This window comes from Dufourea novaeangliae, unplaced genomic scaffold, assembly GCF_001272555.1.
Source record: "Dufourea novaeangliae isolate 0120121106 unplaced genomic scaffold, ASM127255v1 scaffold8, whole genome shotgun sequence".
Classification (NCBI taxonomy): domain Eukaryota; kingdom Metazoa; phylum Arthropoda; class Insecta; order Hymenoptera; family Halictidae; genus Dufourea; species Dufourea novaeangliae.
Window position 1 is genome coordinate 10,564,008 of NW_015373923.1, and position 24,649 is coordinate 10,588,656.

Genomic DNA, 24,649 nt, shown 5'->3' on the forward strand with positions numbered 1-24,649 from the left:
TTCATATGATGTTGAAAATGTATGCATGATTATGCATAATGACATGAAAATACATAGACAGGTTCATTACTTTGATACTTAATATTTTTTTTACAACTTTTTATAAAGCATTTTTAGACTGATGTAGTATATTAGGTTGATGCATGGGCATCATGAATTTTTTGTTTCGAGTTTGTTTCTCTTGAGGAATACTTGAAAACCTTTTATTTCATATGCATTCTTCATTCTTATCATAACTATTCTTAGATTGATGACATTTTATTACTAATCGACGTGCGTTACGAAAAGTAGCATGTTTCATTTGTCTTACGAAGACCAGCATATTTCAATCTATCCCGAAAAGAAGCACGTTTCATCGTTTCCCATGATCACTAGCATGTGACATTCACTACGATAACAAGCACGTTTCACAGTTGACCACGAACAGTAGTGTATTCCGAACACTGCGGCGAAAAGTAGCACGTTGCATATGTCCTACGAAGGCTAGCACATATTTTTTTTTATTAACCATTTGAATCCGGAGAATTTTGAACAAAATATACGGAACACGCATATACGTCGCCCAGATTCAAAGGATGAAAAACGTTTATTTCATTAGGTAATCGATTTAATGTGAAGGTTTTCGTAACTAGAATTGAAACGTGCTACTTTTCGAGACCACATTCGAAACGTGCTGCTTTTCGTGGTCAGAAAGTCCGAGGTGCTAGTCCTCGTAAGACAAATGAAACGTGCTAATGTTCGTAACGCACGTCGTAATGTTTTTTCATTTTCATGAATCAAATTTTATTTTTGAATTAACTAAATTTAATATTTTTTTTACTTCGATTCCTTAAATGCACTAATATTGATCGCTTAACTATTGATGATATTTGTTATTCTGGATGTCACAATATTCAAAATAATACCTGTTATTTTATTTTTTATCATTATGTAATAATAAAATCAGAAATATGTACTTCTATACAATGATTCTGGAAATCTTAACAAGTTACATTTTTTATAGAGAAAAATAATGAAATTGTAATAATCCAATTTCATATGAACCCACATTTCAGGAAATATTACGATGCATTTAACGAGACACAGTTATAATTCTTTTTTAAATGAAACTCTATGGTATGCTTGGATTAATTGATTTCTTCATTGTTTTTTAGTATCAAATCTTTTAAATATGATGTTCTATGCTGCATAAATCATTTTAGAATAATGTTTTTGCATTGTAATTATATTATTTATGTATAAAGTCTGCAGAATATTCTAATACACACATCGAAGTATAAATATTTTGATGCAAATATAACACTTTATGATTCATCATTTCTAAATAATTCGCAGAGGATTCACTTTTTTATCTTATTCTCAATGTATATCCTAGATGTATTGTTGCTTTTCTTAAGAGAAGAAGCCAAATAAGAATATCTTTCAGAACTATTCAATTCTTTTTTCTATCCACCACTAAAAAGAGAATACACTCCATTTCAGAATCTCAAATTATTTCATTTAAATTACAGAGAATGCTTCAGACCCAAATAACTAATTATTTAATTCATTAAATGTAACTTATACAACCGCATCGGTTACTAACAATTTCGATTTCGAGGTAATCGTTGCTGGATGCAGATTCGATTCTGAGCAGTACAGCGTCGTTGACGCTGGTAACGAAGCCCAGGGCTACCGTGTCCCTCTTCATTTCCGGTCTTCGGTCCGGTGGGAAGGTGTATGTGACAATTCCTTTTCCGGCTCCGAATTCATAAGCTACCGCTTCTGTAACATATTAAATATTTTAATTAAAACATGTTACGAGGATGTCCCTAATATAACTGTATCATACAACAAATAATACATTGTGAATTGACAAGGTTCATCTACATAAGTATTTATTAGATATATCAATAAGCAGTCCATTATTTTGTGTAATCACGAGGCAATACATTTTAAATTATAAGTATCTTCTCAATTTTCAACTTAGTTAAAATTGGAAAATCATTATTAATATAAGTGGAACAATAAATTCTTGATTTCTATAGAAACGAGTACTGATTACTTCAAGAAATAGTGGATGACTTATTGGCACACTTAATATTTGTATATATTTTTATTTATGTAGCATGATGTAACTTTGATGAATGCATATTACCAGGTTTAATTGGAAAATTTTTTACGTGTGAAAATCTTTTATGATCTTAATTTTTGCAATTTACTGTACATCAAATGGTAGAGGGATAATGTATTCCGAACCTGTAATAACCGAGATTTTTAATCATGAATCATGAGAAACACTGCGTTAGATTCTAGAGATTGGTTTATCAGGAATCTTGTAATTACCGTGATCATTTTCTCATTCTCTGCATTTGCATTTGCCTACCCAAAACTCATTAGTTTGAGCATTAATGGTCTGGCCAATAAAAGCACAACGTAGTACTTTATACTACATTAACAAAATAAAATGGAAAAATATTGGCTAATTGTGCTAAAATGATTATTATTATTGTTATTGGTACTGGTTATGTGAAAGTTATACATAGCAAGTGGGATTTTATATCATTTATTAGAGAATTTTTGCTTCTACATATTTTAATTTTATCAAATTTATAAGTTCTTTAAGGTTTATTAGTAGTTTTAAAACATTTTAAAAGTCAGTATTACGTTGACAACGTTTCGAAATTAAATAAAGAGAAAAATTTTGAAATAAATAAATAATACTAAAAACAATAATGAAACTTTTTCTTTGCTTTCCTCGTATATTTCGTGTACACACCTGAATTCACATTACATATATATAGGTGTATTAATATTTTCTGATTATGCAAATGAATAAATTGTATTTGAATTACACAATACATTTTTCATAGTGATTAAACCATTATATCATAGGAACTTGTTAAATATGTTAATTTAATGGACGAGGTTTGCGGTTTTTTATGCAGAATAATATGGTGTTAACAAATTGTCCAAAATATAATTTGTTTTTAACAAAAAAAATTCGAATCGAAACTTCGAGGGGTTGTTTCACCCCTTCAAGTCGCGTCTCAACCGATAAAAAAAATACGTATCCCTTATTTTTGGCTGCTTAACAGACATACGAAGTTTCATCAAAATCGGAGGGGGACACTTCCGTGCCTTCCCTTGTTACACAGCTTGTATTACACTGAACCTACGTTGTGCTCTTACTGTTACTTGAATAAACGTTTGTTAACGAACCAGTAGGTTCGTCCTTTCGTTACACCTATTAGAACCCTCCGTGCATCTGTTTCTAGGAGCGAAATGGAACGCCGAATAAACACGCAGCACGGCGGACTGTCGTTAACAAACGGGGAAAGAAAAAAAAAACATGAAATATTCATCTTTACCATCGTTACACGTCGGCCCAGTGAAACTGGTCATGTCGCAGTCGCATGTGTATCTGTTCCACTGTTGCACGCAGGTACCGTGATTCGAGCAAAGATCGTGCGTGCACTTTTTGCCGGGGTGCAGGCTCGCGTACATGTCGCAACCGGGTTCCACCAGAGTGCTGGGAACAATCGCGTCCGAGATCAGGTTCGTGCTCTCGCCGCTGAGATCCAGCGACGCGAGGCAACCTTCAAAACCGTGTTTGCTGAGGATCTGTTCCGGTAGCTGCATGTACTGCATCTTCTCCACGCCACCTGGAATCATGAAGTCAGGTATTAACACTGGGACACCTAATACGAGGGGGATATTTCTCGAACCTACACATTCGGACTATTTCGTTTGTGTAAAAAATTCCCAAAAAATGATTTATTGTCGTATATACATATATTTAAGTTTGATACTCAGAAGCTCCATTGCTACAGGGTGTAACAAAAATGTTGTCCGACCCGAAAATGGGGCACTCGGGGGGTGAATTGGAACAAGTTTTTCCTTAGCAACAATGTAATCTGAGGCTTCGTTACCGAGATATTAACGAAAAACCCCGACCAATCAGAGCGCGAGTTTACCAACCGAATTCCCGCGCCAGCGGTGGCTACGCGCTGTGACTGGTAGGCAGCGTTACCGCGGGAACTCACCCGGCAGACTACAGATGACATTGTTACTAAGAAAAAAGTTGTTTGAAATCATTCCAGGAATCCCTCATTTCTGAGAGTCGAAGCTATTTTGGGATACCCTGTATATGTATATGTATACAGGGTGGCCCAGTAACTTTGATCACCTTGAATGTCTCCGTTACTTTTAGAGTTATGGAATAGCTTTATTTACTGAAGTTGTATGGTAAGGAGGGACGCATAATATGCTATTATTAATTTTTTTTCTAATTGGAGAACTGTCGGAGATTTAGACTAATAAAATAGTGTATGTTTAGACGATGTCAGCGACCCATAACGCAAGATCATTTGACAATAAATGAAGGACATAAACAACGAGTCTTGCATCTAGGGAATTTTGCGGAAACACAGCCCACTAAGCAGTAACAGAAGCTAATATCTGTTGTAAACATAAACGTGCACAATGTGCCTAACAGGACAAGAGTAGCTGTATGGGGGAGAATTATAGTGTGTAAATTGTGTGTGATATTATAGTGTGTAAAATTCCCCAAAAAAGTGCCAAGCAGATTGGTGTCGGTGTTTATTAGTTATTTTCACGTCTGTGAGGCCATTTGTGCCCAACGGAAGGTAATAAAGGAATTACGTTTTACTTTGACGTTTATTCTTACAACATTATCTTTAAACATATTCATTAATCCTTTGCGGTCCTATGTCGAGACTGACACGACATTCAATTTTAGTGCAATCATTCCTTACTCTAGTAGTCTGTGGTTTATTTCGTAGAGGAGTTTCAGGACTTATTGCGAAACCTGTTGAAGATTTCTAACTAGATGTAAAACATGTTTACTTTATGATATCCTGTTAAAATAAGCTTCTTTTCTCTTCGAATCGTAGTTTTACACTATTCCTGCTATGGTGGAGCACCCAACACGACCCTGTACTTTCAGTTAGCCCATATTTAGACACTAGCTTGTATTTCAACCTCCTCGAATATTCCATCTGCATCGTACGTAATTACTATCTATCTACATGTAAAATTTTATGAATATATTATCAAATCAACGTATTAATATGTAGTTAAATTATATGATATTTATACAAGGCCAAAAGAGAATACCAAGAACACTTTGGACTGCTCAGAGTTAACATAGACATATGTGGTCTAGTGTCGCAGGAACATTTAATTAATACCGTCGTGATATACGGGAAGAGAAAAGAGAGACAAGTAACAAGCGGATCTCCTAAATCGCCGCGGACCGATGTCATCGGCGGAAAAATGGCGGCGGTGACGGGAACCGGATTCGAAATTCCGTCATACAAGTTCGACGAGCCGAGACGAGCGCACGTTCGACTGATCGCATTGCTTTTCGCTGCCATAAATTCAAACCGTCGCGTCGCCCTCCCCATTCGCCGTTCCACCGTCGGAGGTTCTAGGAGAGTGAAAATTATTTCGGTCCGGTTGCATCCCCCCCCCAGCGTTATATCGCAAGCACGTGCAGGGACTCTGAAACGAATTCCCGCGGCTCAACTGACGCAATGATTTCTGACGCTGTCGTTCGACCAACCAAGGTCCACTCTCCTTGATGCGTGTCTATTGCCCATGGATTAATTTATTGATTTGTGTACTTGCGACAATATACAGATTACACTGTTGGAAATATTTAACCCTGCTACGGTCTTTGGGTCTATTTTGACCTAATCGTGTTTTCGTTTCTTTAACCCTGTCACGACTTTACATACTCTTTTGACTTAACACTTTGATGATGGATGACGTAGAAGTACGTTTTTTCAGACACAAAAGCTGAGTGTGGTTGACGTAGTAGCACGTCTTTCTTAAATAAGAACTAGAATAGCATAAAATAGAGAAAAATCACTTTTTCTATATGTAAAGCTTCACAAATAAAAGTTAAGGAATAGTTTCTAAATACTTCTAGAACACTTGAAGTTGTATATATTTCAAACACCAAAACCCTCCCGCCAGCAAAGTATTAACACTGGTTTCTTGCGGTAACAAGGGGATTTTCGTGTAGCGACAGTAAAAGTAAGTGATATTTACGAATTTTTTTAGACTAACTACTGATATGTAATATGGGACTTGACCTTACTGAGATGTAAAGAGGAAGTCTTAAAGCACAAAAATAATCTTTTTTGTTTTACTATTTCTTATGTTTATTGAATATTATACAAGTCTTATGGTCCTGTTCGACGATGTAATCATTGTTGGCGTGCAGATAGTTAGATAGTTTACGCCAGGATTATGCCTATTTTGAAAGAAAAACATGAAAAATTGGAGAAGTTATGGCGTTTGGAACAGAAGATTTCTGAGCTGTTGAACTGGATTATCTAAGTATTAGAATAGAAAGGTATATTTAAGCGGATGATTTATACTCGATGGAATAATATTTCTAATGCATACTACGATGAGAAAACAATTGTGGTTTTAATGGATCTTCTAATAATACTGGGTGGTATGAAATCTACATTCATTTTTTCTACTCAATTTTATCACTGTATTATATGTAGATAGCATTGGGTGCAGTGAAGAATTTATTAAGATTTATATTTTGTACTAATGACAAGAAATAATATAATAGCATAGTATGATACAAGTTAAATGTATTTTTAACATAATCAAGAAACAGAACTTTAACAGAGATCATGAAATTTTTGATTAACCTACCATAAAACACTTTTCTCTCTTCAATGCATTATTTGATAGCAGTAACGAGTACATTATATTTATTATGATTATTACGATTTTAAAACGATACATAACTATCGTTATATCATTGTAAATTTTCTTCATGGTCAGCATGTAAAAGTAACAAGCTTATTTTACATTGGTACTTCGTATTATTCATTTGAAGGTTTCACATAAAATGAAAGAATAAATTATTGACTTAAAAATCTGTATTTTTTAATTAAAAATTTGTTATTTAAATATAAATAATATGCCTACGACAAAAGTTAACAATCAGTCCAATTAACTAAAGACTGTATGATATAAATTTTCTTTTATTATTTGCATATGTAATTGTTTGAAAAAATTAAAAACATAATCTTCTTTTCATGTTTCGCAAGATTATATAAAGTTATATACTTTTGTATTTTGTCTACCAGACCATCCCCTATAAAACTGTTATATGGTTAGAACAGTCTTTTTAAAAACGTGACAACTATTAAACCAGTAATTGTCATGGCTTTTGTTTTTCTAGCCTCCTTGAACCTCCTAGTCTATACCAAAACTTATTTTCTATATTCTATAAGATTCTACTATAAATATTAATCGTTAGTTTCAGAGCAAAAGATTTCAATTACGTATAAACGTTAGGAAACAATATATAATATTCCTAAAGATTGTTTCATTACTTAAGTTTTGCCGGTGGGAGTCAATGTAATGTGTAAAAGTTTCTGTATTTAAAGAACGAAGGATGCTTAAAATTTTTCATGAGAAGTGTGTTTGGAATGTTGGTAAGAATTTAGATTACATCCAAATGAAAACAGTACAAAAATCATTGAAGAGCAGATAAAGAGCAAGATAAGTGTGCTATCATCAATAGTTGTATCGGAATTACTTTTCTAATTGAGAATTAAGATAGACAAACTTTTACGACTTCAAAGCGACGTTGTCTAATCCTCTCTCACTCGTTTATACTATTAGAGACCTCGATTATACGTGTATATAAATACACGTGTTTCAGTCAATGTAGTTTTTAAAATCATGCGTTTTATTTCATCGTATTAATAGAATGTTAATGGTTTTCTTAAAACGTCTGTAAATATTGACGTCCTTCGATTCTCATAAATTACTGAATTAATAAAATTTAGGTAGTGTAAAATGTATATATATATCTTTCTGTGTGTGACAATAAGCGATAGAACTACCAACTATCGAGATGACCAAACGAAATTTTTATAGTTTATCTTTGAAAAGCGATAGAAATGTTGTAAATTTGTAAAAAAATGGGTGACTATGGTCGCAATTCCCCGTGCGGTTTAACGTGTAATGGCTCGTACTCGTGTCTTTCAATACCCGTGTTTTGCCGTGTCCTCGTATATTTCAGTACCTGCGTATTTTTAATACACGTTCAAAACCATGATCTCTAGTTAATACGTTGAATGGTCACCGGTGATCGGCGCCATTAAATTCTACGTCAAAACATTCACTTTCTAAACAATAACATTTACAATCTTGTAAATATAAATAACAGCACTGTGGAAATGTAAACAATAAGCACATAAGTTAACTTGTAAATATACTTTTATTCTCAATGGTAAAAAGTTAAACAGATGCATTTCATCACGATATTGTCGAAACAGTAAAACAGTCAACGTATTAAGCTTCGATTATGTATTAGCAATAAATGTTTATAGTGGTGGTTAATGAATTCTTTTTATCGTCGATGTATTTTTAAAGGATATCTTCCGTTTCTAATTTCCTATATTATCCACTATCTTACTTTTATTTCTTATTTTTCAAACGAAGTCCGACATTGAAAGCATAGATATCTCTAAATCTGCTCTTCACTTCTAATGTCTTTTACGTCGATGACATCAACGCTTGAAACATTTTTTCTGTCCTTGTCGATGCATTGATAATGGGATGCTACTATGTTGGTACACGTCCAGTAAATAATGTCCTTATCAAACATTTTTATGACACGCGACAACACTAGCGTACACTCGTATTGATTCATTGATTGTTACTTCTATAGGTACTGTGTTGTTGATGGAAATGGAATATACAAAGCGTTGATAAACTATACACCTGTTCATAAATTTCTAAAATAGTACAATCAGCATAGGAAATATTTAACACATTTTTTATCAATCTTAAGATACTTTATGATAAAAGTCTGAAGCTATCAGTGTATCAAAGTGCTGAGTAAAATGTTAATACCTATTTACGGAAATACGAATGTTGAAAAATAAAAGTTGACATTATTACAGGCATATTGGACATAATCAATAAAATCTAATCTGTGTCAGATAAAAGCGGAAGCGCTACAAATACCCTGTAGATGTGTCAATTCGGAATTGTCGGCGTTATTTTTAGCTGAAAATTGTTGCATATCAAAAAACTTCGTTTCCTAAATTGTCAATTATTTCTTAATAAATAATTAACTAATTTACTTGTTTAAACGTTTCATGCTTTGTTAGAGTATTAACTTTTAACGTCATTATTTCTGGCAACAAGGGTGCACCCAGAAAATATCTTATCGTTTTGACTTGTCTCAATCTATGGAATTTATTTTTTTTCTAGACCTACAATTATTCTCTAATAATATTTATGTTTATCTAACGATAACATACTTGAAGACGGAGGTAGAAGGAAATGAAAAAGTTCCACCACAATATTATTACAAGACAATAAACAAGATAAGATTACCTTTTTATGAAATTATAGAAAATAAAAATAAAATTTTCTCCTCAGTTTGTGTGGTAAATTATATTTTTATCGTTACAGATGGTCTCCCAATTTTATCTTTTCCCGTGATTTATATCTTTATACTGAATTGGTTGTCACTATGATATTCTCTTAAGTTAGTGACCATGTTACTATGTCAATATAATATTATTATTACATTGCAAATTAACATTATCATAAACTATTAAAAAAACCAGAATAAAAAAGAATTTATTTCACCTGTTAGAGAATCCATGATATAAAAAATAGGTAAAAATTCTAATCTTCGTCGAATGTATTCATTGTATCTTATACATTCGTACAAGCCACAAAAAAATTCATCTCATTATTACGTGCATTATTAAAATATTTTTTCATTCGCATTGAGTAAACAACGTGACACAATGGATCCCCTGAAGCATTTCACATCCTCATTAAGGAACACGAAGTACTCAAGTGATGTATTGGTAAAAATTTCGATTCTCGATCAACGAGCTTATCGCGGAACGGTTTCTGTATCAGTAATTTACCGAACCGTCGTAACGTCGCCTTGATCGTCGTCAAATTAAAAAGGCAGACGTGACAGAGACGTTGGAAGGGGTAAAACGGTTGACGCGAGCCCGCAGAAAGCTCCTTATTAATGTAATCTCATTTGCACGAAATCGAGCTGCGGTTGAAGACCGGATACGCGGTTCGCCACCAGCGTTCGCGAAAAACGGATAATTGGATTCTTAAAGCGCCAGTCGATGCTCGAAGATCGGCTCCGTTGCTTCGCACGTCCGATCGAGTGTGTCCAATTCTACGTGGAACGTGTTTCTGGTGGCGAAGAATCGTCGATAACGATATCTCGAGTTTGCCGAACCGAAAGGAGTGGCGTAGTTATCGCCTGGATACCGTGTATAGTACCGATCGTCCATCGATCTTCCCACAAACATGCGGAATTTGACGTGTGTGTCACGTTCGGGTAGCGTCTTCTTGATCCTCTTTATCGCCTGTTTCTCGGTAGTGTTATCGGCGGTCCCCGAAGACAGGAGTCTCTATCGATACCCGAAATTCGATTTCGGTCAGTTCGATCGTGATACGTTGCCCGAATATGTACCGGACAGGTGGAGGGCTGCCCCGTCGCAGAAGTTGCAGCCGCCGGGGATCGAGATCCAAGTGTTGAAGGGTCACGTGTCGCCACAGAACGAAAATCTGGCCATCAGCATAGAGTACAAGATCTCGTATCAGAATTACAAGCCGACGAACATGGAGTCGCTGGATCACAACAGGTCCGGGAATAAGATCGATGATAATGTGGGCGAGAACGAAATCGGTCGAAACGACGAGAACGTGGTGAATATATCGAAAAATTCGAAGAGCCCGCAATTGGACAGCAGAACTATCATCGATCCTCCATCGTACGACTGTCCTCCGGGCCAGAGGAAAGATCCAACTGGCCGATGCAGGGATATTATGTAAGTCGTGGCGTTTTTTTGTCTCTTCAGACGATCTTGTGTCACAGGTGTCGAGCACACTCGTTTCTTGCGTTGACAACTGTTAACGTTGATAAATATTGACAAGTCTGTTACTGTTGGACTAAAATTAAACCGCCAGCGACTGGAAGGTTTACGATCGTAGCAGGGAACGGTGGTTGGTTCTGTACTTACTCCATTGATATTGAAACTGATGGTAGTTACAGATGGTGATTCTGATTGGTCGATGCGGTTTACAATCGCGTTGAGATTTAATGCGTTGTTTGAGACGTTCGTGGGATCTTGTTTTTAGAGGGAGTCGATTGACTGAGTGAATGAAATATGGAGAATGAAATAATATTGAAATATTAAGTTTTCACATCGACTTATTTGGTAAAATTTTTTTAAAAGGGTGTAGAGTCTTTACTTTGTTAGAGATAAATATTTATTTAGTAATAAATGATAATAATTTGTAACTTTAATTTCATCGTTCATGTAGAACATTCTTTTTAACGATAAAAATGGTAATTCAAGGGAAACATCATTTGCAGTGATGATTCTCTAAATTTGTTGCAATTGATACCAATGTTACTTTTATATTTAGATTACGGATGTTTATGCATATTTATCTTATTAGAGTTTAGTATACAAAAGCGCGGATAAATTTTCAGTATATTAAAAAGACGATTCCTTAAAATCTTCACAATTGATCTCAATTTTAATTTTATAATGAGCCTGCGGATGAAATAAAATAGACATGTCAATAAATTTCATCAATCTTGTAACTTGTCTGATGTGAACGTCCATGTTGCAGACTAATTTAAGAAAATGCGGATTAAACAGAGATTCGTTTTCTCTATTAAGAATTTTATAGATTAAACATAAAATACAAATTTTGTCATATTCGATTAAAATTTTTGCAATGCATAAATATTCAGTCTATTAATTACAATTAGTAGATTGTGGATTTTTATGCAAATTAATATTTTTGTAATGAAATTTATAAAGACAGGAGCTAACGTAGAAATTTATTTTTCCTCTTAAGTATCTTATTGGGTCCAAACTAAAATAGAAAAATCATTGGATCCGATGAAAATTTTGTCTTTTATTGCATTTCACAGAGCCCTATGGGCTATAAATGCATAAAATCCGCAGTTTAACAATCAGACTTAAGAAATTAGAGTAGCTTTAGAATACTGTACACGACGACGTTCTTAAATTTTTTTAAATTTATTTTCATTCTGTTTCAGATCATAGACTGAGGTAACATCCGTATTTAAACAGACGGACGAATCTGGGAAGTTCAACTATCTCGACGTCTTCCTAAACGTGATGTTGCACTTTTTTTCTAAAATAAATCATTTACAAAAGATAGGCAATGTATTTTTCTTTCGATTCACACCAGACAAAGTCTTCCATGAGTGGACTATTCAGAGTTGTTTTGGTCGTTTTGTACAATGGAAAATAATAATAACACGGTACCAGAATGCATTGTTGCCCTACGACTTACACACATCAACGTTGACAGAGTTATATGTCGATACATTTGATCGATGATTTCATTGTTGCATTATTACGCGGTGCTCATCGATTCTTAGCTTCCGATTTTTATCCGAACGTACGATATATCAACAGAATCGACGCTCGCTAGGGGGCGATTTATTATTCCAGGTTTTTCGGAATTCCCCGTGATTCATGAAGTAATATTTCACCTTCGGGGTATTAATACTTTCTTTTTTCCTTATCAAAGTTCGATAATACTTCGGTAGGTCCAATATATATGCTGAAGATAAACAATTATTGGGTAGGGCGTAATTTGTTGGTTCCGATGAAACGAAGATTTCTTGGAGGAAAAAAGACATGCCATAAAAAGAAATCACATCACTTAACAGATGTCGTGAGCATTCTTTATGTACTGGTGAAGTTAACAAAACTTATGGTTATTTTCGCTGGCTCATTCTAATAAATTTCAATAATAACAATATCTTTGCTAATTTTCTTGGATGTTATTATTTCAGACAAACTTATTTACATATTAACGTATGATCTGACAAAGCAAATGTGCCAGAAATAAAACTCTTTTTCTATAAAACTTTTTTTATTCCCGTTAGTATGTATTAATCATACTTACTGTTCGGAAACACTCTATATTACATTGAAATTACAATTTATGCCGCTCGACTCATAAGCCATGTAGCTACTACCCCTGGCAAAGAGCATTTGATCAAACAGAATAAATGTCTGCAGCAAAATTTATGCTCGTATTGAGTATAAAACATATGTTCACTAATGGTAGGAGAAGTAGAACGGAAAAGTTCTTTATACGTACCTAAAATATTGATATAAAAATATGTGTTCATATTTATTTTCAAATATAGAATGGGGAAGTAGAACAATGATCGAAGAGTTCAATTATATCCAGGGGTTGAAGACGGTTCCTGATCAATGTTATTACCATTTTTTTCATTGAGAAAATGAGAAACATTCTAATATTTTATAAAATTATTTACAAAGATTCTTGTGTTTTTCATATACTAGTCAACATTATATTTTTCTGCGTTTAACAATCAGTATAGTCATTTTGTTAACATTCCCTTTATAATATAATCGATTATTCTATTCTATTTGATTAAGTTGTAATCAACTTCCATCGTAGACACTAAAAGAGTATTAAATAATTATTAAATCGTAACAATAATAAGAATATTTAAACTGAATAACAACTACTGGATTCACCAATGATTGATAACGTGTAATATAGTAATATTAAATTTAAGACGTATTGGATAAATATGAATTTAAAACAGGAAAGCGGAAGGTACTAGTAATAAAAGGTACTATATATTAGCTAACTTAAGCTAATATATCCTACATGAAAATGTATACAATAGTATTTTTCATCTTTAATACATATGTGTGAAATAATTACTGCGATAGTTCAGATCGCCTGTGAGATATAATACTTTCTACCAGGGGTAGTACCTAAGGGGCGATCAATTTTTAATTTATCAAAGATTTTCATTTATGATATAAATAACTGTAACGTGTTAAGTCAGTATATTATTTAGTTAGTTGCTTAAGCAAAAGTGCTTCTATATCCTGCGCCGCATCTCTTAACTCAACAATCGATTAAAAGCGAAATCAAATGCAAGTTTCTCAAGAGTGTTCAAAACGTTGGTCTATAAAACTGAAATATTATCGATCCAAGTACACCGATGTTAAAGGAGATCATATTGAAAAATAGAACATTCCAGTCCAAGAACATTTCAAAATACCCATGTACACCCTCGCTTACAAGTATTAGCGCACTAACAAATATGTAAAAAATATTTCAAGGCATTACAAAATTGCTGAAACTCCGAATGTGTATGAATGTATTATGCACCACATAATTATGCTACCATCAACTAATAAAAGTGGTCTAAAATATATTATTTTTACGCGATATCATATTTTCGTCATACAGACCAGGTGTCCTAACACAGTGACTCACACATTCGACCATATACTTTCGAAATAACACTCAGGTGCAAAAATTATTATGGAATTTCTATCTACGTATCTCAGTTATCTTCATGTTCCTCATTTGTTTGTGATCACATTTTCTTTATTTCAATCTAAAATTCAGTTTGGTACATAGTCCGATCAAATTTGTTATATAGTTAATAAATTTGTGAGTCACTGTATGAGCGTTGGTGTAAATTACCTAATTTTTCATATCCCACAATATCATTTATTCTCGCGAATATAACATCCAGACAAAAGGCGAATCATTTACTCACCAACATAAAGAATCCCATCCAGATCAAGGTTTTCGTTGCTGCCCTGACTGTTGACAGCGGTGACATGATCATCGACAGCGAGTGTGTGCCTTTTAGGTGCTGGTCTGCCGATGCTAACAGCGTGCCATTTTCCGTCGTTCAGCCGCGACTTTGAGTTGTCCCTGACCCTGACAGGTCCGTCCCCCAAATCGAACACATAGTGAACGTGCCCGTTCACTAGTTCCACCGCGATGAAGTCCCGTTCCCGGCCGGCGTTGAACAGGATCAACCCATTTGCTTCCCGTGTTTTAAACTGGAATGATGGTATTTGGGTGATACACGGTAACGGTGGATCCAGGGAAAATCAGGTATACCAATCTTTCGTAGTTGCGAAACGCGACACGACAAATTTAGGAAGGAGATAAGATCGACGTCTAATGTGTAATTAGGAATCTTATCTGACACTAATGAAGTAGAAGCAGTAAAATTGTATCATATTACTGTGACATTGCATAGTTTGAATTTTTGGTAGGTATATTTGAATGGTTATCTAGGAATCTAAAGAAATGGTAGGTATTAAATTAAGCGTCTATTTAGCCACATTATTCTTCTTGTATAGTCATATTGTTCGGGATTGGTGAAATTATTCTAGAGGGTGGTGGACATTTCGTTGGCTTATTTTTGCTTTGAACCTCCCACTTACTCGTACAATCTGTTTTAATCGCAATTAACAAGATTGAAGCAATGTTATCTGTATCGTATTGTGCAGATGACGATGCATTGTAAGAGGATTAGCGAAACAAGTTTCGTAGTACAGGTAAGTATTTCTTGAACTTCTATTATCTCTAGGAACCATAATCGTATATTTACATACAGTCGGTGTAAAAAGTATTCGTACACCTTTTAAAACGGAACAACTCTGTTAAAATTGGTCCAAATGTATTTATTAAATTTTCATTATAGCCTCTGATTAAAAAGTTGTAAAACACGACCTTTAATATTTTCTTCGCGATTCGGACCAATTGCAACTTTTTCAAATTTTTGTTTTTACATCATTTAGTAAATTAATGTCTCTAACTTCACAAAAAAACTCAACTCATTTGGACCAATTTTAAAAGAGTTGTTCCGTTTTAAAAGGTGTACGAATACTTTTAACACTCACTGTAGGTACTGTTAAAGTAAGGAATATGCAATTACTATTGTCCATAAATTCATATTCTAATGAAGAGGAAGTTTCAATTCATAGCATAACATACTTTATTCTTGTAATTTTCCATCTAATAAAATTTTCTCTATATGTATAAAACAAAGGGTCTGTAGGTAAAATAGTAAATGACTCTGTAAATATTGATTTATACCAAGGGTGTCAAACTCATTTCAATCACGGGCCATTTGTTCAACAACTGGAATTCGCGGGGGCCGCACAATATGTATTTATATTATTTAGTTATTTCAATTTTTAAATTTCACCGTTTAGCCGAACAATCATAGTGGAGGACCCGCTATATATTATATAAAAAGAAATGTAAAATTGTTTACATTTTGACAATATTTTGAATTCGTACAAAATATCAGTCATTGCGGGCCACAAAAATACACGTAGCCACCAAGAATGTGATCTTAAAGTGGTTTTGTAAGATTAATGAACATCTAATTTTCAAATTTATCAGAAATAATCAACACTAGAACTATCCGCGTTCAATGTATATTAAATTCAATTTTATTTTATAAGATAGTAATATGTAATAAAATCGGTTTAATTTAGTACATAATGTAATATAAAATCTGGAATAAATTAGAGGTCAAAATAAACTTTGACAAAAATATCTTTACGGTTTTTATAATTGTAAAACAAAAAATCTGTAGTTATAGTGTTAATCATCGAGGTAGATAAATTAAATAATCACACCTATCCCATGTCGCGTTTTAATTGTCCCGACCCACATCAGTAATTTTACTGTCTATTCTACGCCACAGAAAATGTTTACACGAGGGTGTACAAAGAACCGGTATGCTAGTTCCTAACAGGTGCGTTTGATTGCAAAAGTCGATCCCGTTTTCCCGCGGTATTACAAAACCCTGGAGTCGGGTACTTTGATGAGAGACGTCGGAAAATGCAGAAAACCGTCAATTATGGGTCCGTGTAATTACGAATGTGATGACCAGAGGAGCTTGTCTATCAGTTGGCACGGTAAAACGAGGAACGATTAAGTTTTTGCGTTGAACGACGTGACATATGCCACGATTAACATGGAGTTTGCGCACCAAAACGCGTCGGCTGGCAGGTGGAGATTGTCTAATTGGGGTAACGTTTTGCAGGGAACGCATCACCGTCGACATTTCGGTTTTTCTGTCGATTCGATAGCGCGAACTTGAGTCTTGATTGTAAAATGTTTGTTCATGTTACGCTGATTCAGAACGAATGGGAAAAATCGCACGGCGTTCGCGAGAGATTATTCGGTGCAAATAATATTAAATAAACACGGATCGTGTTTAACTTTTTCACGGCTTTTGATGACCATACTCGTCATGAGGTAATGATTATTCTTTGGGTAATGAGGAGTATACTCGTCACGTGAAAAAATAAAATACTTTCTGCAATAAAAATTGAAATTTCACCAAAAGGGAAGAATATATTTCATTTTTTAAAATAAAGGAATCAAGTAGGGTAAAGTTTTCGTGTATGTTCATTTTTCCTATTTTCTTGAATAATGAATATTTTCAGTTTATATTATATTTATGTAATATCCCAAATAGTACAAAAACGTCCTATGGAAAGTCAATGATTGTCATTTCGACATGTTCCTTTGTAAGTAGAATTATAACACTTTACCGATCGGCTATTCAATTTCTATCAATATGAAAGTATTTGTCGTTAACTTTTGTCAATCAATGACAACTTGAATTCTGTTATAATAAATCAAACGATTGAATTAATGAAATTTGGTTATTTGTTTCCTAAAACTTAACAGTACTACATAAGGTGATTCATAATTATTATTGATACATTTCACAATGTCGGTGATTTTCGCATTCTCCTAGAATCCCCAAATTGATAAACTAATATCTCGCGACATAATGGTTATCATTATATCTGGCCTTTTGGACTAGCACTAATTCATGTACGTTACTTGTTTTTTCTGTATCTCAAATGCCTCGAAAGGTGCGTTGAGTCAAATTAAAACAAAAGAGCATTATTTTGCGTATTGATTGAAAGCGTGATTGAAAAAGTGAATGAACAACGAATAGAGGGGGCGAAAACGAGCATTCGTTCGTATGGTCTAAACGCACCATAAAATGGATAAACAAAATAGACTGTCAATGAACATTCGGAAATGAGAGACTCGTGAGGTGATTTGAAACAAGTTTTTCCTTAGCAAAAATGTTATTCGAAGCTTTGTTAACGAGATATTAAAGAAAAACCCCGATCAATCAGAGCGCGAGTAGTCGACGCTACCGCGGGAACTCGGCCAGCAGACTCGCGCTCTGGTTGGTCGGGGTTTTTCGTTAATATCTTGTTAACAAAGCCTCGGGTAACAATTTTGCTAAGGGAAAACTTGTTTCAAATCATCTCACGAGTCTCCCATTTCCGGGTCCTCCAACATTTTTGTTACACCCTGTATATGAATCAATATTTATGAATTACCCTAGTATTATTTTTTCAATTGTAATTTCGACTAATATAAAATAAGGAATGAAATTTAAAAAGTATTACCTGGAAGTAAATGTTCGTTTCCACGTATGCCTTAAGCAGAGGTAATCCAACGAACGTGTGTTTCGAGGTGAAGGTCACGGGATAGTGAACCGGATGATTCCTCTTGCCGAACTTCCCCGTGACCCTGATGATCGGCGTGACACCTTGATGTGAAGCCTGATGATTCCCGGAGCTCCTAGCTATTTCCAGGTAAGCGTAACCGTTGAACCATATCTGTTGCAGTTGACCGACGAAGTGCGGGATGTCCTCTCCGGCGTGCAAGTAGCCGCCAACGTGAAGAGTACGGAACTCCAGTATGCCTTGCTTGCCAAGTTGTGTATCAGCTATTAAACAAAAACCGGCGAACACATAAAAATTGTGGTATTAATCTGCTGAATATTCATATTTTCTATTCAATGTAGTTTCAATACAGGTAACCCTCGTATAACACGTGGTCAGGTTACTAAACATTATCGTGTTATACGAACTAACATAAGAACTAGTACGTGTTTATACATACATATAAACAACAGAATTAGGTACCAAAAACGAACAAAATTTCTTTAACCGTGTTATTCAGGGATTCCTTCAATTCTCTAATCGTGTCAGACTAAATGTCGTGTTATACGGGGGTTGCTTGTATAAACAAAGAGTTTTTAATCTGTATGATTGTTATTTCATTGCTCCTGACGTATTAAATGAAACTCTTATAACCAAACTGCAGATGTTTATACATTTATAGCATACTCCAAATTGCGAAACGGATTAAAGTGAAAAAATAAAGCGAATTAAAGTGAATTAATAAAGTTCAATGCTATGTATGTATTGTTATTAAAGCAGTAAGATGCCGAATACAATAGGATCGGATGTTTTGTCCAATCTGAGTTTTCATATATTAGTATTTAAAGTTGCTAATTTGCATAAAGTTCTGCAGTCTACTTATGACATTATACCTATACTTCAAAGATTCTAAATGAAATTATTTTCTTACGATAAAAGTACTAGTATCATGCGTGAACTCCTATTATTTATTGAATTTAACTGTCTGTGGTAGAAGTTAACTGTAATTCGACCAATTAGTCTTCATACATATTATCAAAATAGGAAGTATTGTTTCGACGACCAAAAATCCCTTTAATGTTAGAATACACGCGGCCATCTTATTCCCACCAGTGTCTTGACATTTTTCTATATTCTGTGTATTTCATAATGAGGAAGTTAGGATTAGAACTTAGATTGTAAACAACCATTATTAACGAATATTACGTAAAAATGTTCGCCAAATACACGCGTGTTCTCTAGTGTTAACGATCTTGTGTATTGGTCGTCCCATCGTAATTTCGATCGTTCCATAAAACAGCTGATACGCCAAAGTTCCCGGAGTCACTTTTCAATTTATGATATTTACTTGTTCCCAAGAGTTCTTGTAGACCCGGGGATGTTGGCCCCGCTCTAAATAAGAATAAAATGCGATTAAGACGAAGTCGTTAATAAGAATAGTCCCGTAGCGAGCATGGACCAGTGTACTTGCGAAACTCGGGGCGAAGCACCATCGGGAAGTTACACGGAAACTATTTTAATTATTAGCCGACCCCGAGATTGTCCCTTATCCCGCGTCCACGGACAATGAAGACCCGATATCGACGCATTGTTCTTCCCAGGAATCTTACCGGACCGGGCGCTATTAAGCTTAATTGTGCCCCGTGCACAATGCATTGAACTTTGAAAATTAGTAACGTCGCGGAAGTATCGACAGGCGTCGCTAATAAATTTACCTAGTTGCCTTTAAAAGTCGCTGCCAACACCGGGGCGAAGAAGTCTGATCATTTCGCCGTGAAATTTTACGCGATATTAAAAAGACCTTCCATAATTTGTTGTGTGCATAGTGTTGAAAAAGAATGTGGTTAAAGAAACAGGAGTCTGTGTTAGTCACCATAGCGAGAAAAAAGGTATTAATCAATTTCGGAACTAACAATAACTGTTTTTGACGTTATGGAACACATTTGTGGAGAGTTGAGTAGGAGAATTATAAACTATAAATTGATTTATATATTTGAAACATCAATAAGTTGCAAAAACTGTCGCATCATCTTTCTTTCAGTATAATTCCTATTTTTATTTGGAGCACCTTAGACGTTCACGAAGACGTTACGAGGAAGTTATGATTAGGCCGTGAATTTCTATGAAAATACAGATTTTTGTAGATAGGGTGAAAGACCCAATTACTGACACTTTAAGAAGTGACACTGACATTATTGCATATAGTTTGTTTGTATTGATTATTATTTAATATGTTTAATTCAAGGAAAAACTTGTAACTTTCTGAACCTCTATTTTTGTTTATAAATCCATTTGTTTCAAAAATAGGTTTCTAAAGCTATTATTGACACTCGTACAACGCGTTCGATCGAATTACTGATATCGCAATTACTACCACCTACAGAAATACGGTCACTTTTTTAGTTTTACCGTAAATTTATAGAAAAGGGAATTAAAATGTGTATGACGTGTGTTGGGTCGGGCTGTACGATCATGCACGAAGTGATTCTATAAGACAAAACAAGTCGAAAAAAAAAGAATAACATTTTGTTGGGTGATGTTTTCGAGATAATCGAGCTAGAAATTTTTCCTTGGATACACAAGCAATAGAGACGAAAATGAATATAATAAAAAATTTATAACACAATTCCCACAATTTGAAAAACACCCCTCGTAGTTACAACGAAAACCAGATTTAAAAGTGATTAAAAATAATATACTGCCCTACATTTTAGATGAATTATCACAACTTCCAACGCTATTCATTCACCCAGAGACCCTTGTACTTCCGTGTGCAGAACTCATACTCGAGTTACGTTTCTTCGTTTGGAAGTTTCGAATGTCCGGCAGGAAATCAATTCAATTCTCGAACAATTTCGCGAGTTGCCTCCAGCTTCAATTCGATCAAACGATAAGCATTCGCCAAGTTATAATCAAATTCTCGCCGCGTTTACGGATGTAACGGGATCGATCGGTCGGACGGACGAACAGGGAGGGAAAGTTGAATTCGCCAGCGGTGCATGTAAGTTCGCGTCGAGAAACTTCGCGCGGAACGGTCTCGACAAAATTGCGGGCGAATCGTGATTAGAACGTGTGCATGTGTGTGTGTGCGCGCACGCACGTCTTCGGAGCAACCGTTCCCGCGGCAGCACTCTTCCTCCCGATTTGATCAGCATCTGCGGTTCAACGAATTCCATCCGATCGTTGTTTGAAGTCAATTTACGATTCAATTAAACGCCGTTTGATTGGCTCACGATCGGCTTTATCGGTCGTTAGTCAAGGCAGCCCTTAACAGATCACTACCAGCTGGCTGGCATTGTAATTTGGAACATGAGCTATGCCCTGTTTGCGACTTGTCAACATACTTCGGCTGCGATGACCTAGTGCCTCTGACGCTGTTCTGGGAAACAATCGTCCACCCCCTTTCTTCCCACCTCGTAGCTATGTACATATTTCGAATTATGAAATAGAATATTACAGTAGAACCTCGATTAGTGGAACTAGTAGGTAAACAAAAAGTGTTCGGATAATAGAACGACAGCTTGTATCACGTGAAACTTCATGCATACGGTGTCCCAGAGTAAGTGGGAAATATTTTAGGGGTGACTTCAGCCATCTAAACAACAAAAAAAGTTCATATAATGTCCTATTTAATTTTGTCTTTAAACCGTAATTTTATTATTACAGCAGTAAAGCCTTTAAACGTTATAACTACGTAAGTATTAAAAATAAGATCTAATGTTTATACATATAACATGTTCTATTCTGAATGACCAGCCACATAATCTATGAAACTTTCTTATTCTCTCGTTGAATCACCCTGTGTACTATATTCAATTTCCAACAAAATAATTGCGATACTATGTAGTTAGTATTCATTTCAATGACGATTCTAGCACCGTTCAAATACAGCAATGTCCCCGTGTGGTTATTCACACTTTGTGTGCATATTTCCATGCTCGTCTAGCACCTACGGTAATATCTTTGTCAGCTGGTGCATCTTGCAATAAGAACAGAGGTATTTGATGCACTCCATCGGGGCAGTAATTATCGTTGCGATCGATGCCACCGACGAGTATTGAAGTGAAGACCGTGTGGCGCTTGTGGCGATGCTAGGGCGGTCAAGCAATTTAGGGTATTGCCACGTAACTCAATATTGCTGGCACTCACCATCCATTTAATAGGCCGATCTGGAGAGTGGTGCAGCAGGCTTGGGGTGTCTCACTTTATTGAGAAGGCATGACGCTTTGCAAAGGACGTGCTCCTACTTGACAATAGTCCGGCCCCCGCCATTTTGGACAGTATTTTGTGACCCGTCCGTCTTACTCGTGTTTGATACTCCGATGTTCTAGTTTTCAATTTTATCGAGAACAGGTTCAACCTTCATTTTATGTACGTTAGTATTGAATTATGGACTTTATCGTTTGTTGTACACGTGCCAGACGCGATCGGGTAACGGAAATTCCTAATGGAAATTTAATTAATTATTCACCCAAGATTCTCAATGGTATATATGAATTTCTGTTTAATCAGAGATTCTATAAAAAGTCTTGAAAATTCTAAAGTTTCGTTATTGTTAATAATTAGAGTAAGAGACGTATGCGAACAAGAGAATTCCAAATGTAGGTATATACGTTATTATAGAAGATTTTAAGTAACTGCTGTAAATGTTAGTTTAATGTCTTAATCCACTTTGTTTAAGTTTATTTATTGGGTAATTAATAATACATATCATTTTATTTTCATTTACTGTTGTGTAATGTAACATTTTCGCATGCAGACTCTTTGACTCTTCTGCGGTTCGCAAACTGTTGTCCTCTACTATATGTATATTCTCTGTATACTTTCATCATTACACAAATAAAAAGATGGAAATAAAAAAGAACTATATTTTTAAACCCCGTTCCGTTCGATACCTCCCTAAAACAATTTACAGTCCGCAAACTTGAGTGAAACTTTTCACGATCTATTGCCTTCAAGCCCGATAATTCCCCAATATTCCCCTTCCCGCGTCACCCGATAATCCATTCCCGAACTCTCCATAACTTCTCGCTATTTACCGTCGAAACTTTTATTTCCGAAAAAATAAGAGTTCCAGCTATTTAAATTTTCCCGAATTCATCAAAATTCGTTCCCCTGGACACGAGACGGCGGTCGCATCGATCGCCGTAAATCACGCGCTCGAACAATCATCTCGGTACGCGCGGGAAACTTTTCTCATACTGGCGAAGAAAAGTGCTCGAGCGACGGTTAATATCCGCGTAATGGCGGGAACGTTCCAACGGCGTAGAGAAACATAAGTAAGGTAGTACGGTCCAGTGCTGTCCAGCGTGTCCCTCGGGAGAGACCCCTCGCACGGCTGCTTCCCCTTCCACCCTTCTTTCGCGAAGGAGAAGGTGCTCATGACCAGGGTTTCCAGACGAAGGTTTTAAAATAAAGGCTATGTCATGTCATAGTACGTCTGTAGAACTATACAGGGTGTAACAAAAATGTTGCCCGACCCGGAAAAGGGGTACTCGGGGGGTGAATTGGAACAAGTTTTTCCTTAGCAACAATGTAATCTGAGGCTTCGTTACCGAGCTATTAACGAAAAACCCCGACCAATCGGTGCGCGAGTTTGCCAGCCGATTTCCCGCGGTAACGCTGCCTACCAGTCGCAGCGCGTAGCCACCGCTAGCGCGGCAACTCAGCTGGCAAACTCGCGCTCTGACTGGTCGGGGTTCTTCGTTAATATCTCGGTAACGAAGCCTCGGATTACATTATTGCTAAGGAAAAACTTGTTCCAATTCACCCCCCGAGTGCCCCATTTCCGGGTCGGACAACATTTTTGTTACACCCTGTATACCTATATTAATACGGCTTGTGCACAGCGTTGCTACAAAAATTTCTTCTGGAAGAATACATGACGTCACCTGACATAATTATGACATCACTTGCCTTCATCAGCGAGTGAAGCAACACACACAACTATACTATTTTCCCTCACTACTCAATTCCCTCGATCTGGTAACGTTGCTTGTGCACACCATCCGAGAATTGTTATAATGTGTTCCCACTCTACAATCACCTACCACGTCATATGGGCTTCAAGAGGTTATACTCGCCTGACTCCTGGCAACTCTGTCCATGACAGGCCAGCGTTATCGTAGTGAAGGTATTTAAGGCGTTTCCTGACAACTCAGCTGGCAAACTCGCGCTCTGACTGGTCGGGGTTCTTCGTTAATATCTCGGTAACGAAGCCTCGGATTACATTATTGCTAAGGAAAAACTTGTTCCAATTCACCCCCCGAGTG

At 35.7% G+C, this 24,649-nt stretch overlaps 2 protein-coding genes across 2 annotated transcripts in view; one reads left to right on the forward strand and one right to left on the reverse strand.

The window, feature by feature from the left end:
* Positions 1–10,076: 10,076 nt before the first annotated feature.
* LOC107194997 lies at positions 10,077–12,234 on the forward strand. Its single transcript, XM_015584733.1, has 2 exons — positions 10,077–10,865; positions 12,113–12,234. Exons 1-2 carry the CDS (start codon positions 10,342–10,344, stop codon positions 12,117–12,119), a joined length of 531 nt encoding a protein of 176 aa, XP_015440219.1. The 5' UTR covers positions 10,077–10,341; the 3' UTR covers positions 12,120–12,234.
* Positions 12,235–14,636: 2,402 nt separating this feature from the next.
* Positions 14,637–24,649, reverse strand: part of LOC107194627 (neurexin-1-like) — a 68,325-nt gene continuing 58,312 nt past the window's right edge. Inside the window, exons 7-8 of the mRNA XM_015584274.1 lie at positions 18,339–18,661; positions 14,637–14,936 (exon numbers count right to left, since the gene is read on the reverse strand). Of these exons, the coding sequence (XP_015439760.1) occupies positions 14,637–14,936; positions 18,339–18,661 (623 nt within the window). The remainder of the gene's footprint in view (positions 14,937–18,338; positions 18,662–24,649) is intronic.

What these genes read in the sequence shown, in the direction of transcription:
- LOC107194997 (XM_015584733.1), top strand. Translation starts at nt 10,342, where the DNA reads ATGCGGAATTTGACGTGTGTGTCACGTTCGGGTAGCGTCTTCTTGATC.